Here is a 15442-nt window from a genome sequence, read left to right as displayed (position 1 = left end):
GCACTTAACAGCAGGATTGAGTTATTATTAGGGATCAAAGGTGAGGGTATTGTCAGGGGGGACCCAGGAAATGGGTCTTTTTATTTCATGTTTCTTGGATTTATATTTTATTTTAACCTTTCCAGCCGGATTCCTTGTAAAAAAAAAGAAAATATTTGAAAATTTGAATTTAATTTGAATTTATCTGGATAACTTTCTGTCAATTGGGATTATTTAAACCTCCTCGGTGCATTCAGGTTCACCTGCAGGAACACGGCCATCTCGGACTCGTCCAGGGTCTGGATGGCGGTCTCCAGCAGCTTGGCGGCGGTCTCCAGGTGGTCGGTGTGCTTCCTCTTCAGACCTCTGATGTAGTCGAGTTTCTCCTGCTCACAGTTGATCCTCAGGGTCATCTCACCTTTCCTCTCCTCCAGCAGAGCGAACAGGTGATCGAACGTCTCGCACACCTTTGACTTCTGTCTGCGTCCGTTTTCCTGAAAACACAGGTGAAGTAAACCTCAGGTACCCGCTGTGACGCTGCATCACCTTCTGAGTTCTGAGATGAAGGCAGGGGGGGAAACAATGCTGTAAAGTAAGAATGCTTTCAAAAATAGACACATTAATAATTTATTTAATTAATTTATCAATTAACAAAATGCAAAGTGAGTGAACAGAAGAAACATCTAAATCAAAGCAGTGTCTGGTGAGACCAGCAGCATCAGCTCTTCAGGTACACCTGAACAAAGTCTTCGAAGGAGCTCAGCAGGTAGGTCCGTCCAAACCTCTGTTTGAACTCCCCACAGTCCTCCTGTGGATTCAGGAAGCCTCAGTTGATTCTCTCTCTTCGTGTGACCCCAGAGAGACTGGATGATGTTGAGATCAGGCGTCTGTGGGGCCACACCATCACTTCCAGGACTCCTGGTTCTTCTTTCAGCTGAACATAGTTCTTAATGACTCTCGCTGTGTGTTTGGGCTCGTTGTCAGGCTTCAGAATGAATTTGGGGACAATCAGAGGCCTCCCTGGTGGAACTGTATCTGCCTGTACTTCTCAGCATTAAGGAGACCATTCATTCAGACCCTCCAGCCCTTTGGTGAACAACCTGCCTTCTGGTGCAGCCAGATGTTTCACATGTTGACTTTTTGGCACCTGTGATTCCTGAAGAGTTGAGTCACTTGGCCTTGTTTCCATAGTTGCAAGTCTTCCATGAAGGCCACCTCTGACCAGACTCTGACAGTAGATGGTGGACCAGGGTCCCACTGTCCTGCAGCTCTGAGCTGATGTCTCTGCTGGACATCGTCAGACTGTGAAGGGAAGTAAGCGTGAGTGTCTTTAATCTGCTGCCAGACGTTTCTGCATCGGTGGTCTCAGCACTGCCCGTTTCTTTGTGCTTCTTCAGAAGAGCTCGGGCAGCATCTGGAAACATCTGCCTGGGAGAGACCTTGCTGATGCAGTATTACTACCTTGTGTCTTGTTGCTGTGCTCAGTCTTGCTTTGGTGAATGACTTTCACAGCAAACAGGAGGGTTCCTCACCAGTTTATTCCTCTTACACAGTGCTTCTGTTTCACTTCATGATTGTGTTTCAGCCTAAATATTGAATCAATGATCATTAGCACCTGTTTGGTATAATAGTTTGATCGAACACTGCAGCAGGTAGTGAAGGCAGCCGAGAGGATCACAGGGACAGGTCTTCCCTCACTGCCATCTACCATCAGTGAATCTACAGATGGGCCTGCAGTGTCATTAAGGATCCAACTAACCCAAAACACAACTGTTCTACCTCATTAAGTTTAAGCATTGGCACCAAACATCCAGACTTCAGAACAGTATATACCCCAGGCAATCAGTGTGATCAACAAATGTCCCCTTTCCACCCCTATCTGTACCCCCACCACAAACATGACATGGGAAATACAAATGGATAGACTGCATCAAGCACTTTATGGAAAGCCAGTAAGAACTTTACACTTAACCACTTAAGGTATTTTATATTGTCTGTACTGTATATGTCATACATCAGCCACAACACTGGACGCGAGACTGAACGCTGAATGCTGTAAATATATTACAGTCACATTCAGAGTAACGTTACTGTCTGTAATGGTCCTATATTATATTTGGACCCCTGGCTTCATGATACGGACTGCTGTTAGCAAACCAACGCCAGCGCCACAAAGCAACCAACACCTGATCCATGCCGCCAAGCCACAGCCAGCTCAGCTTAGCTTACAGTTAGCAGGTTGAATCGCTCTTTGCTAGTAGGAAGTGATCGTAATACTGTTTCACTTTGGCAGCCTATGACAGAAATATGCGCAACAAGTTCAGGTGACCTTCCAACTACATAGCCAGATCAGCCGGAACAAACGCCACCCCAACAAGGCGCTCTGGAGCGCGAATAAACTACTCTTGGGAAACGCTTTCCTTACTCCTTTGCATAGATATCCATCCTCAGGCTACATTTAAGTTACAATCTGTTCACACAAAGTGAATAATACATGTAGAATGCTTCACATTCTCACACACGGTAGTTTTAATAGAGTGAAGTTAGAAAGTGTTGATGGGTGATGAACTCACGTCGACAGCTCTGCAGGTTTCCTCCAGCTGAATGATGATGGCCTGAATCCTCTCGTTGTTCCCAACCAACATGGAGATACAGTCCGTCAGCTCTGCCTGCACACACAGACACATGCATTATACAACTATAAAACATTTAGGGAGGTCATGGAGATACTTGTACACTTTAGTCAATGTGTCTTTTAGAGAAGCTGATTGGTCAGTGCTCCCTCTAGTGGGCTATTGCTTTTACTTGAGAAGCTGCTACCTCACAGTTTAATGTAAAAGTAGCATCTAAATGTGTAAACTCCGTGTCTGTAATGTAAACTCCGTGTCTGTAGTGTAAACCCCGTGTCTGTAGTGTAAACCCCCGTGTCTGTAATGTAAACTCCGTGTCTGTAGTGTAAACCCCGTGTCTGTAGTGTAAACCCCCGTGTCTGTAGTGTAAACCCCCGTGTCTGTAGTGTAAACCCCCGTGTCTGTGGTGTAAACCCTGTGTCTGTAGTGTAAATCCTGTGTCTGTAGTGTAAACCCCCGTGTCTGTAGTGTAAATCCTGTGTCTGTAGTGTAAACCCCCGTGTCTGTAGTGTAAACCCCCGTGTCTGTGGTGTAAACCCTGTGTCTGTGGTGTAAACCCTGTGTCTGTGGTGTAAACCCCGTGTCTGTAGTATAAACTCAGTGTCTGTGGTGTAAACCCCGTGTCTGTGGTGTAAACCCTTGTGTCTGTAGTATAAACTCAGTGTCTGTGGTGTAAACCCACGTGTCTGTAGTATAAACTCAGTGTCTGTGGTGTAAACCCTCGTGTCTGTGGTGTAAACCCCCGTGTCTGTGGTGTAAACCCACGTGTCTGTAGTATAAACTTAGTGTCTGTGGTGTAAACCCACGTGTCTGTGGTGTAAACCCCGTGTCTGTGGTGTAAACCCTTGTGTCTGTAGTATAAACCCCGTGTCTGTGGTGTAAACCCTCGTGTCTGTGGTGTAAACCCTTGTGTCTGTAGTATAAACCCCGTGTCTGTGGTGTAAACCCTTGTGTCTGTGGTGTAAACCCTCGTGTCTGTGGTGTAAACCCTCGTGTCTGTGGTGTAAACCCCGTGTCTGTGGTGTAAACCCTTGTGTCTGTATAAACCCGTGTCTGTGGTGTAAACCCTCGTGTCTGTGGTGTAAACCCTCGTGTCTGTAGTGTAAACCCTTGTGTCTGTAGTATAAACCCTGTGTCTGTGGTGTAAACCTCGTGTCTGTGGTGTAAACCCTTGTGTCTGTAGTAAACCCCGTGTCTGTGGTGTAAACCCCGTGTCTGTGTTGCCTTGGTAAGAGACAGCTTCACCTTCTGTGTTTGGAAGACGTTGTCCAGCGGAGCGACTTCACAGTCTTTATGAGCTCCGAACACTTTACAGAGGGAACAGGTGGGAACGCTGTGGGTGACACAGTAGATGTTGATCTTCTCATCTTCATGTTCCTCACACATCGGCTGATCCTGCTTCTGCTCAGGTTCTGGTCGACTGCTGAGAGAAACAGGCAGACAGGGAGGCTGATCCTGAATCTGTGATCTCCTTGTAGACAGTGAATGCATCTCATGTCAGATTTCATATTGTATTCACCCAGAAGTGTTTGTTTCCCGTGTGAAACAAAAAGTCACTATTGAACATTTTTAATTAATGTAGCTCATGTCAGTTAGTAACGTGACGAAACTTATTTAAGTGAAGACATGTAAGTAATTTTAACCCAAAACAATCTTTTCCAAAGCCTAACCAATTTTCACCGTTTCACAATGTTAACCATCTTTAGTTTTGTTCATTTGACCGCGGAGGCCAACACTACACAAGGTACGCCAAGGGGTCTGACCAAGCGTCCATATGTGATGAGTTGGGAGTGAGAATGTGTTGTTTGAAATAAATCATCTAATTCGAAACAAATAGCTTTTTGAACTGAACATTTCAGTATTTGTAAAGCATAGAGAGACATATTTATGTAAAGAGATATCTTTTAAATTAGTTTATTAAATTATTTAAAGTATTAGTATAAGATTTAGAATGTCAATAAACTTCACATACTTTATTTTTTCTTTTAAATTTAACAAGGACAGAGTTCACTGGACATAAAAACACATATGTAAATGAACGTTAATCTTTTATTGATTTTCCAGATGTTAAAAATGCTCCGTATCATATAACAAAACTACATATCTTATACAGCGAATGTATATAAAGCAGTAGTATTAGGCATGTCAGAGAGTACTGTGTACTGAAGGCCTGTCTAACTCTGACAGTGTTTGAGCACCGTTTGTCCTGAACATGTTTATCAGCCGTCGTCCTGCAGGAGGAACATTACTGAAATAGCCCAGCTGCTGTCTCACTGACCCACATTTAAAAATAGAGCCGGGGTCTGTCTGAGTGTCCCGGCTAACTGCTAACCGCTAACCGCTAACTGCTAACACACACCTGCCACCTTCATCAGAGTCCTGACCAGCGGTAAACGTCCTGCTGACCTGCAGTCAGACAGATCGGGTTCACCTCTGTGTGTTCAGCACATGCTAGCCTAGCTTAGCCTAGCTTAGCCTAGCTTAGCACAAAGACTGAGAGCAGTGGGGGGAGAGGAGTGTGAGAACTGAAGACATGTTGTTGTCGTTGTTGTTGTTGTTAACATGAGCTGAACCGTTTCAACATCCTGAGGTGAAGAAAACTCACACAAACATTTAACAAGTACAATTTTCCAGGTACTTGTATTCTATTCAAGTATTTTCATATACTTTTTCTTTGTACTTCTCTTACTCTACACTTTAGTTACAGATTCAGATGATTAAAACTAAATCATAAATAATGAAGATGTATTATTACAGATGAATCTACTGAGCATGTTTAAAGTAATGAAGGTGTGAACAGGTGTGAACAGGTGTGAACAGGTGTGTGTTACCTGCTGCTTCCCTGTTTGTACATGTCGATGATGTTCTCCACCAGCAGGTTCCTCTGCAGTCCGTAGACCCCGTGTCGATCCAGAACCACCTCATGTCGGCAGGACGGGCAGCGGAAACGACCGCCTGACGTCACCGTGGAGCCGCTCCTTGTGGACAGGTAGGGATTGGACGCCTGCAGGGGGGCGGGGCATCACACAGGTAGAGAGTTTTTAACAGGAAAATAAGCGATTAACTTAAATAAATAAACTTTGTAGAAACAAGGTAAATTCTCTGTCCAGGACTGTGTCTGTTAAATATCTCATTAATGTTATTAGCAGCAGGGAAAGTAATGAAGTACATTTACTCAAGGACCATTTTGAGGTACTTGTATTTAACATGAGTATTTCCATTTTCCATCTGACAGCTGTAGTTATTTACAGGCTAACACAAAATAAAACTCTGAGCAACAATCAACTAGTACGTTGTAGTTTTACTTGAACTATACATTAAGTACTATTTTATGCTACTACTTTTGTACTTTTACTTTAGAAAAAGCTGTTTCTGAACCTGCTGCCGCTGAGAACAAACACAGACCTGTGAGTACTCAAAGTACTGTACCGCTGCCTCTGTAAAGTATTAAGAAATAAATTCCACTTCTCTGCACTCAGATTCTGTTTTTCATTTGTCGTCAAGAGGACAATATTCAAGATAAATAAACAAACACAAGCTCTTGGTTCAGATGTCGGCATCCTGGAGGTTTCAACAGCCGCTGCTGGTTCGACCAGCTTCTAAAGCTCTCAGCTGAGGCCTTCGGGGGCGCTGTCTCTTTAAGGCGGGGGGCGGACCTGTCGTCCTCACCTGTGCGTGTCCTCACCTGGAAGATGTCGTTGGCACACTTGCGGCAGAGGTTGTGCTGGCAGGGCAGGATGACCACGGGCTTGGTGAACATCTCCAAGCAGATGGGACAGATGAGCTGCTTCTCCAGACTCTCCATGATGGCGAGTGTCCCGGGGGAGACAGGCGTCACCAGGACACGATGGGGGAGGACAAGGGAGGCGTCCCAGAGATTAAACAATATAAAGAAATAAAGAAGCAGACGAAGAAGAAGAGGAGCGTTGGAGGCCTGTGGACGGCTGTGAGCAGCACTTGGTCTGTTTTTAGACGCACAGACGTCAGCCGGTGCTGTGCTGACATGCCCTTATATGTCAAAGGTCAGGAGGAGGCGTGATGGGGGGGGGGTGAGACAGCAGAACAGGGTTATTAAAGGCACAGTCCACAGCTTCAGAGCAGGAGGAAGCTGAGCAGGCTGCAGCGCCTCCTGCTGGTCAGACAAACACAGAAAAGGTTAATAAATGGTTAATAAATCATTGACTAATTTATTGATCAGCATTAACAAGAGAAACGTTTGGTCTGGAGGAGGAGTGTCCACAGCTCAACGCTCATAAAGTAACATGTTCTATGTTCTAATGTTGACTTCTCACATCAGTTATACATGTTCTGTGTAGTAGTACTGTACTATATGTGGAAAACAGGAACATGTGTTCTGTAAGGAAGAGAACGTGGAGGCAGTAACAAACCAGCAGACCAATGTCTTTAAAGAAGCCTCATTCAGCAACTTGTGACTTTGTTGTTGGAAGTTGGAATACGAGTCAGAATGGAGACAAGTTCTGATGAACTTAATGTACAGTACAGGCCAAAAGTTTGGACACACCTTCTCATTCAATGCGTTTCCTTTATTTTCATGACTATTTACATTGGAGATTCTCACTGAAGGCATCAAAACTATGAATGAACACGTGGAATTATGTGCTTTACAAAAAAGTGTGAAAACACTGAAAACACGTCTATATTCTAGTTTCTTCAAAGTAGCCACCCTTTGCTTTTTGATGCGCTGCACACTCTTGATGTTCTCTCAATGAGCTTCATGAGGTCGTCACCTGAAATGGTTTTCACTTCACAGGTGTGCCTTGTCAGGGTTAATTAGTGGATTTTTTCCCTTATTAATGGGGTTGGGACCATCAGTTGTGTCGTGCAGAAGACAGGTTGACACACAGCCGACAGCCCTATTGGACAACTGTTAGAAATCATATTATGGCAAGAACCAATCAGCTAAGTAAAGGGAAACCAGTGGCCATCATTACTTTAACAAATGAAGGTCAGTCAGTCTGGAAAATTGCGAAACCTTTGAACGTGTCCCCAAGTGCAGTCGCAAAAACCATCAAGCGCTACAATGAAACTGGCTCACATGAGGACCGCCCCAGGAAAGGAAGACCGAGAGTCACCTCTGCTGCTGAGGATAAGTTGATCCGAGTCACCAGCCTCAGAAATCGCAGGTTAACTGCAGCTCAGATTAGAGACCAGCTGAACGCCACACAGAGTTCTAGCAGCAGACGCGTCTCTAGAACAACTGTGAAGAGGAGACAGCGCGAATCAGGCCTTCATGGTCAAGTAGCTGCTAGGAAACCACTGGAGAGGCAACAAGCAGAAGAGATTGTTTGGGCCAAGAAACAGAAGGAATGGACATTAGACCAGTGGAAGTCTGTGCTTTGGTCTGACGAGTCTGAGATCTTTGGTTCCAGCCGCCGTGTCTTTGTGCGGCGCAGAAAAGGTGAACGGGTGGATTCTACATGCCTGGTTCCCACCGTGAAGCATGGAGGAGGAGGTGTGATGGTGTGGGGGTGCTTTGCTGGTCACACTGTTGGGGATTTATTCAAAACTGAAGGCATACTGAACCAGCACGGCTACCACAGCGTCCTGCAGCGACATGCCATCCCATCCGGTTTGCATTTAGTTGGACCATCATTTATTTTTCAACAGGACAATGACCCCAAACACACAGAAGGAGAGTGATGGAGTGCTGCGCCAGATGACCTGGCCTCCACAGTCACCGGACCTGAACCCGATCGAGTTGGTTTGGCGTGAGCTGGACCGCAGAGTGAAGGCAAAAGGGCCAACAAGTGCCAAGCATCGCTGGGAACTCCTTCAAGACTGCTGGAAAACCATTTCAGGTGACGACCTCAAGAGGATGCCAAGAGTGTGCAAAGCAGTAATCAGAGCAAAGGGTGGCTACTTTGAAGAAAGTACACGTGTTACACAAGACATGTTTTCAGTGTTTTCACACTTTTTTGTAAAGCACATAATTCCACATGTGTTCATTCATAGTTTTGATGCCTTCAGTGAGAATCTACAATGTAAATAGTCATGAAAATAAAGGAAACGCATTGAATGAGAAGGTGTGTCCAAACTTTTGGCCTGTACTGTATACACACACACACACACACACACACACACACACACACACACATAAGTAAATACAGTGCATATATATATATATATACTGTTGGTATATATTTGTATTCAAGTTAATTCAGCTTAAAATGACTAAACACGAGTTCTTCTCTCATGAACAAACTGCTGAGCGCTCACACGACTCGTTAAATAAAGTTTTTAAAGAAAAATCATTTGCAGACTTCCCAGCATGCACTGCGAGCTGAAACAGACCTGATAGAAACATCCTGTGTCTCTTTAACACCCATTACATCACATCCTGCTTGTTCCCTTTCATAATAAAACAAAGTCCATGTTGAAGCTGTAACATGAAGCCAGCAGCTGTCTTTGTTCTGTAAGGAGGGCGCCCCCTGCAGGACAGGAGGACACACAGCACATGACATCACCACATGACATCATCACAGGTGTTGTTACCGGGTTTTATTTTCCAAACAGTGTTTTTACAGCCGTCGAGCTTCATAAAGGAAACATCCAAAGTAAAACATTATTTACATCAACACAGGAGATAAATATTAATGATCATGATTATAGTTTACAAAATATTAAAGTCTAACAGCCTGTTTTAAGCTCCGCCTCTCCTTTATCACTCATTGAATCAACAATCAGAGCGTTAGTTTAATAAAATATAATCTGCAGTTTGATCATTAAAGCAACAGTCTGAGGCGCAGCGCCGTTAAACACACTTCTGTTTATTATGGATCTTAATTTATTTTATATATCTTGTCTGCTAAAAGTATAATTTGGGGGAATTAAATAATCATCTGAAACTGAGAGGAGAACGTCAAACTGTTGCTTCAACCTCAAATCAAGTTATTCAGTTTAGAAATTCTACTTTAGTTCCTACAGTTAGTTACAGCGAGCTGATTTAAGGTGTTTCTATGATCCAGCTGCAGAACGAGTGACAGTTTCACGTGGGTCATTAAAGCAGTGATGCGTTTCCTGTTTCCTGTCAGCTTCATGTGTAGGTGTCTCCGTATCTGCGGTGTCCGTCGGTGATCAGCTGCGTCTTCTCGCTGGCGTTGGTCGGCTGCTGAACGATCGGAGTTTCAAGGTCTGCAGAGAAACAAAGAAACTCGTTCAATTGAAGCTGCTGCTGCTGCTGCTGCATCATCCACAGGCTGCAGCGTTACAAAGGATCAAGAAGTCTGAGGATCAGGGAGTCTAAGGATCAGGGAGTCTGAGGATCAGGGAGTCTGAGGATCAGGGAGTCTAAAGGATCAGGGAGTCTAAGGATCAGGGAGTCTGAGGATCAGGGAGTCTGAGGATCAGGGAGTCTAAAGGATCAGGGAGTCTGAGGATCAAGAAGTCTGAGGATCAAGAAGTCTGAGGATCAGGGAGTCTGAGGATCAAGAAGTCTGAGGATCAAGAAGTCTGAGGATCAAGAAGTCTGAGGATCAGGGAGTCTGAGGATCAGGGAGTCTAGAGGATCAGGGAGTCTGAGGATCAGGGAGTCTAAGGATCAGGGAGTCTAAGGATCAGGGAGTCTGAGGATCAGGGAGTCTGAGGATCAAGAAGTCTGAGGATCAAGAAGTCTGAGGATCAGGGAGTCTGAGGATCAAGAAGTCTGAGGATCAAGAAGTCTGAGGATCAGGGAGTCTGAGGATCAAGAAGTCTGAGGATCAAGAAGTCTGAGGATCAGGGAGTCTAAGGATCAGGGAGTCTAAAGGATCAGGGAGTCTAAAGGATCAGGGAGTCTGAGGATCAGGGAGTCTAAAGGATCAGGGAGTCTAAAGGATCAGGGAGTCTAAAGGATCAGGCAGTCTGAGGATCAGGGAGTCTAGAGGATCAGGGAGTCTGAGGATCAGGGAGTCTAGAGGATCAGGGAGTCTGAGGATCAGGGAGTCTGAGGATCAGGGAGTCTGAGGATCAGGGAGTCTGAGGATCAGGGAGTCTAGAGGATCAGGGAGTCTGAGGATCAGGGAGTCTGAGGATCAAGAAGTCTGAGGATCAGGGAGTCTGAGGATCAAGAAGTCTGAGGATCAGGGAGTCTAAAGGATCAGGGAGTCTGAGGATCAAGAAGTCTGAGGATCAGGGAGTCTGAGGATCAAGAAGTCTGAGGATCAGGGAGTCTAAGGATCAGGGAGTCTGAGGATCAAGAAGTCTGAGGATCAGGGAGTCTGAGGATCAAGAAGTCTGAGGATCAGGGAGTCTGAGGATCAAGAAGTCTGAGGATCAGGGAGTCTAAAGGATCAGGGAGTCTAAGGATCAGGGAGTCTAAGGATCAGGGAGTCTGAGGATCAAGAAGTCTGAGGATCAGGGAGTCTGAGGATCAGGGAGTCTGAGGATCAAGAAGTCTGAGGATCAGGGAGTCTAAAGGATCAGGGAGTCTGAGGATCAGGGAGTCTAAAGGATCAGGGAGTCTAAAGGATCAGGGAGTCTAAAGGATCAGGCAGTCTGAGGATCAGGGAGTCTAGAGGATCAGGGAGTCTGAGGATCAGGGAGTCTAGAGGATCAGGGAGTCTGAGGATCAGGGAGTCTGAGGATCAGGGAGTCTAAGGATCAGGGAGTCTGAGGATCAGGGAGTCTAAAGGATCAGGCAGTCTGAGGATCAGGGAGTCTGAGGATCAGGAGTCTAGAGGATCAGGGAGTCTGAGGATCAGGGAGTCTGAGGATCAAGAAGTCTGAGGATCAGGGAGTCTGAGGATCAAGAAGTCTGAGGATCAGGGAGTCTAAAGGATCAGGGAGTCTGAGGATCAGGGAGTCTGAGGATCAAGAAGTCTGAGGATCAGGGAGTCTAAGGATCAGGGAGTCTGAGGATCAAGAAGTCTGAGGATCAGGCAGTCTGAGGATCAGGAAGTCTGAGGATCAGGGAGTCTGAGGATCAAGAAGTCTGAGGATCAGGGAGTCTGAGGATCAGGGAGTCTGAGGATCAGGGAGTCTGAGGATCAAGAAGTCTGAGGATCAGGGAGTCTAAAGGATCAGGGAGTCTAAGGATCAGGGAGTCTGAGGATCAAGAAGTCTGAGGATCAGGGAGTCTAAAGGATCAGGGAGTCTAAGGATCAAGAAGTCTGAGGATCAGGGAGTCTAAGGATCAGGGAGTCTGAGGATCAAGAAGTCTGAGGATCAGGGAGTCTAAGGATCAGGGAGTCTGAGGATCAAGAAGTCTGAGGATCAGGGAGTCTAAGGATCAGGGAGTCTAGAGGATCAGGGAGTCTGAGGATCAAGAAGTCTGAGGATCAGGGAGTCTGAGGATCAGGGAGTCTAGAGGATCAGGGAGTCTAGAGGATCAGGGAGTCTAGAGGATCAGGGAGTCTGAGGATCAGGGAGTCTGAGGATCAGGGAGTCTAGAGGATCAGGGAGTCTGAGGATCAGGGAGTCTAGAGGATCAGGGAGTCTAGAGGATCAGGGAGTCTGAGGATCAGGGAGTCTAAAGGATCAGGGAGTCTAAGGATCAGAGAGTCTGAGGATCAAGAAGTCTGAGGATCAGGGAGTCTAGAGGATCAGGGAGTCTAGAGGATCAGGGAGTCTAGAGGATCAGGGAGTCTGAGGATCAGGGAGTCTGAGGATCAGGGAGTCTGAGGATCAAGAAGTCTGAGGATCAGGGAGTCTGAGGATCAGGGAGTCTAAGGATCAGGGAGTCTAGAGGATCAGGGAGTCTGAGGATCAGGGAGTCTAGAGGATCAGGGAGTCTGAGGATCAGGGAGTCTAGAGGATCAGGGAGTCTAAAGGATCAGGGAGTCTGAGGATCAGGGAGTCTAAAGGATCAGGGAGTCTAAAGGATCAGGGAGTCTAAAGGATCAGGCAGTCTGAGGATCAGGGAGTCTAGAGGATCAGGGAGTCTGAGGATCAGGGAGTCTAGAGGATCAGGGAGTCTGAGGATCAGGGAGTCTGAGGATCAGGGAGTCTAAGGATCAGGGAGTCTGAGGATCAGGGAGTCTAAAGGATCAGGCAGTCTGAGGATCAGGGAGTCTGAGGATCAGGGAGTCTAGAGGATCAGGGAGTCTGAGGATCAGGAGTCTGAGGATCAAGAAGTCTGAGGATCAGGGAGTCTGAGGATCAAGAAGTCTGAGGATCAGGGAGTCTAAAGGATCAGGGAGTCTGAGGATCAGGGAGTCTGAGGATCAAGAAGTCTGAGGATCAGGGAGTCTAAGGATCAGGGAGTCTGAGGATCAAGAAGTCTGAGGATCAGGCAGTCTGAGGATCAGGAAGTCTGAGGATCAGGGAGTCTGAGGATCAAGAAGTCTGAGGATCAGGGAGTCTGAGGATCAGGGAGTCTGAGGATCAAGAAGTCTGAGGATCAGGGAGTCTAAAGGATCAGGGAGTCTAAGGATCAGGGAGTCTGAGGATCAAGAAGTCTGAGGATCAGGGAGTCTAAAGGATCAGGGAGTCTAAGGATCAAGAAGTCTGAGGATCAGGGAGTCTAAGGATCAGGGAGTCTGAGGATCAAGAAGTCTGAGGATCAGGGAGTCTAAGGATCAGGGAGTCTGAGGATCAAGAAGTCTGAGGATCAGGGAGTCTAAGGATCAGGGAGTCTAGAGGATCAGGGAGTCTGAGGATCAAGAAGTCTGAGGATCAGGGAGTCTGAGGATCAGGGAGTCTAGAGGATCAGGGAGTCTAGAGGATCAGGGAGTCTAGAGGATCAGGGAGTCTGAGGATCAGGGAGTCTGAGGATCAGGGAGTCTAGAGGATCAGGGAGTCTGAGGATCAGGGAGTCTAGAGGATCAGGGAGTCTAGAGGATCAGGGAGTCTGAGGATCAGGGAGTCTAAAGGATCAGGGAGTCTAAGGATCAGAGAGTCTGAGGATCAAGAAGTCTGAGGATCAGGGAGTCTAGAGGATCAGGGAGTCTAGAGGATCAGGGAGTCTAGAGGATCAGGGAGTCTGAGGATCAGGGAGTCTGAGGATCAGGGAGTCTGAGGATCAAGAAGTCTGAGGATCAGGGAGTCTGAGGATCAGGGAGTCTAAGGATCAGGGAGTCTAGAGGATCAGGGAGTCTGAGGATCAGGGAGTCTAGAGGATCAGGGAGTCTGAGGATCAGGGAGTCTAGAGGATCAGGGAGTCTGAGGATCAGGGAGTCTGAGGATCAGGGAGTCTAGAGGATCAGGGAGTCTGAGGATCAGGGAGTCTGAGGATCAGGGAGTCTGAGGATCAGGGAGTCTAGAGGATCAGGGAGTCTGAGGATCAGGGAGTCTGAGGATCAGGCAGTCTGAGGATCAGGGAGTCTAGAGGATCAGGGAGTCTAGAGGATCAGGGAGTCTAGAGGATCAGGGAGTCTAGAGGATCAGGGAGTCTGAGGATCAGGGAGTCTGAGGATCAGGGAGTCTAGAGGATCAGGGAGTCTGAGGATCAGGGAGTCTGAGGATCAGGCAGTCTGAGGATCAGGGAGTCTAGAGGATCAGGGAGTCTAGAGGATCAGGGAGTCTGAGGATCAGGCAGTCTGAGGATCAGGGAGTCTAGAGGATCAGGGAGTCTAGAGGATCAGGGAGTCTAGAGGATCAGGGAGTCTGCTCTACGTCTGCACTCTGATTTTGGATATTTCACATGTTTCACCAGATGGAAACGTCATGGACAGACATATAAAGGGCTTTTCTGCAGGATTAATGGGGTTTGAGGGTAAAAACACATTAAAGTGTACAAAATAACATCTACAGCTTTATTTTTAACATTCACCACAACATTTACCACCGAGGCTGGTTTACAGGGAACAGGGGTTCACCCCGGACTAGAACAGATAAATCAATGAACTATAAATTTTCATTAGTTTTTCTACACGGGTTAAGGGTTCAGAACATTAAAGCCTTAAACCCTGAATTTGTACCTCATTAAAACATGAAGGCTCTTTAAAATACAGGATGATTTAAAGTAATTTGGTCAACTCTGCAGATTTCCATTCAAATACATTCATATTTTACAGTCCGTTAATTATCCCATTAAAATCCTTTCATTACATCATCAATGATCCACGAGTCCACGGGGTCGATAGCGTCTCAGATCGACCTGTTCTCCTCCCAGCTCATCACATATGGTCAAGACCCGTCAACTCACTGGGGAAACCCTGTAGCGTTCTGAAGGGTGGTGTAACATATTTAACAGAACAGGAAGGAGGTGGTTGGGGTGGACAGGTGAGCCAGAAACTGGACTTTCAACCAGGTGTTCCCGTGTGAAACACCGTATGGTTTTAAAAAGTGACGGGTCTTGACCAAGCGTCCGTATGTGATGAGTTGGGAGCGAGAACGTGTTGCGCAGATATGATGGAAATATTTACAGTAACATTTAACCAACAATCAGCTGTGGGACTATCAAAATAAAAGCTCAGAACTTCCTGTGGCCTCACCGGCGTCAGGATCGTTGCGCATCTCCTCCTCCAGATCGTCAGGCGAGACATAGTCTGGCTCCGCCCCCTCGCCTGTGGGCATCGGCTTGAGTTTCCCACAGCAACAGTTGCAGCAGCAGCAGAGACAGCAGCAGCAGTAACATCCGGTCAGGATCCCACAGACCAGGAACAGACCCTGAGAGACCAATAGGAGACACATCAGAGTCCACTGAGGAGGACACCAGGACCAGAAGGCAGGCCACAAGGCCAACACCAGAACCACAAGTCAGACTCCAAAACCAGCACCAGGACCACAAGATAGACCCCAAAACCAGCACCAGGACCACAAGTCAGACTCCAAAACCAACACCAGGACCACAAGTCAGACTCCAAAACCAGCACCAGAACCACAAGTCAGACTCCAAAACCAGCACCAGAACCACAAGTCAGACTCCAAAACCAGCACCAGGACCACAAGATAGA

The 15442-nt window shown here is 46.6% G+C and overlaps 2 protein-coding genes across 3 annotated transcripts; both read right to left on the bottom strand.

The window, feature by feature from the left end:
- Positions 1-202: 202 nt before the first annotated feature.
- LOC119906497 (tripartite motif-containing protein 55-like) lies at positions 203-6594 on the bottom strand. 2 transcript variants are annotated; one of them, XM_038723892.1, is made up of 5 exons: positions 6295-6594; positions 5441-5613; positions 3855-4032; positions 2553-2648; positions 203-473 (listed from the first exon to the last, which is right to left on the bottom strand). In XM_038723892.1, the coding sequence occupies exons 1-5, from the start codon at positions 6412-6414 to the stop codon at positions 210-212; spliced, it is 831 nt and encodes a 276-aa protein (XP_038579820.1). In that variant the 5' UTR covers positions 6415-6594; the 3' UTR covers positions 203-209. The 2 variants fall into 2 exon arrangements, with proteins under 2 accessions (XP_038579820.1, XP_038579819.1); XM_038723891.1 differs by having other exon boundaries at positions 3855-4029; positions 6295-6550.
- Positions 6595-9113: 2519 nt separating this feature from the next.
- LOC119906498 (dnaJ homolog subfamily C member 5B-like) lies at positions 9114-15155 on the bottom strand (the record flags this gene model as incomplete). The annotated part of the gene is made up of 2 exons (XM_038723893.1): positions 9114-9761; positions 14981-15155. Coding segments are annotated over 2 exons (273 nt in total), but the record flags the coding sequence as incomplete, so codon positions are not given.
- Positions 15156-15442: the final 287 nt, after the last annotated feature.

The sequence above is a fragment of the Micropterus salmoides genome, unplaced genomic scaffold, assembly GCF_014851395.1.
Source record: "Micropterus salmoides isolate LMB-PRFRI ecotype aquatic unplaced genomic scaffold, ASM1485139v1 Ms_hic_scaffold_1629, whole genome shotgun sequence".
Taxonomy (NCBI): domain Eukaryota; kingdom Metazoa; phylum Chordata; class Actinopteri; order Centrarchiformes; family Centrarchidae; genus Micropterus; species Micropterus salmoides.
The sequence above is the reverse complement of the archived record's forward strand: the minus strand, read 5'-3'. Positions and strand labels throughout refer to the sequence as shown.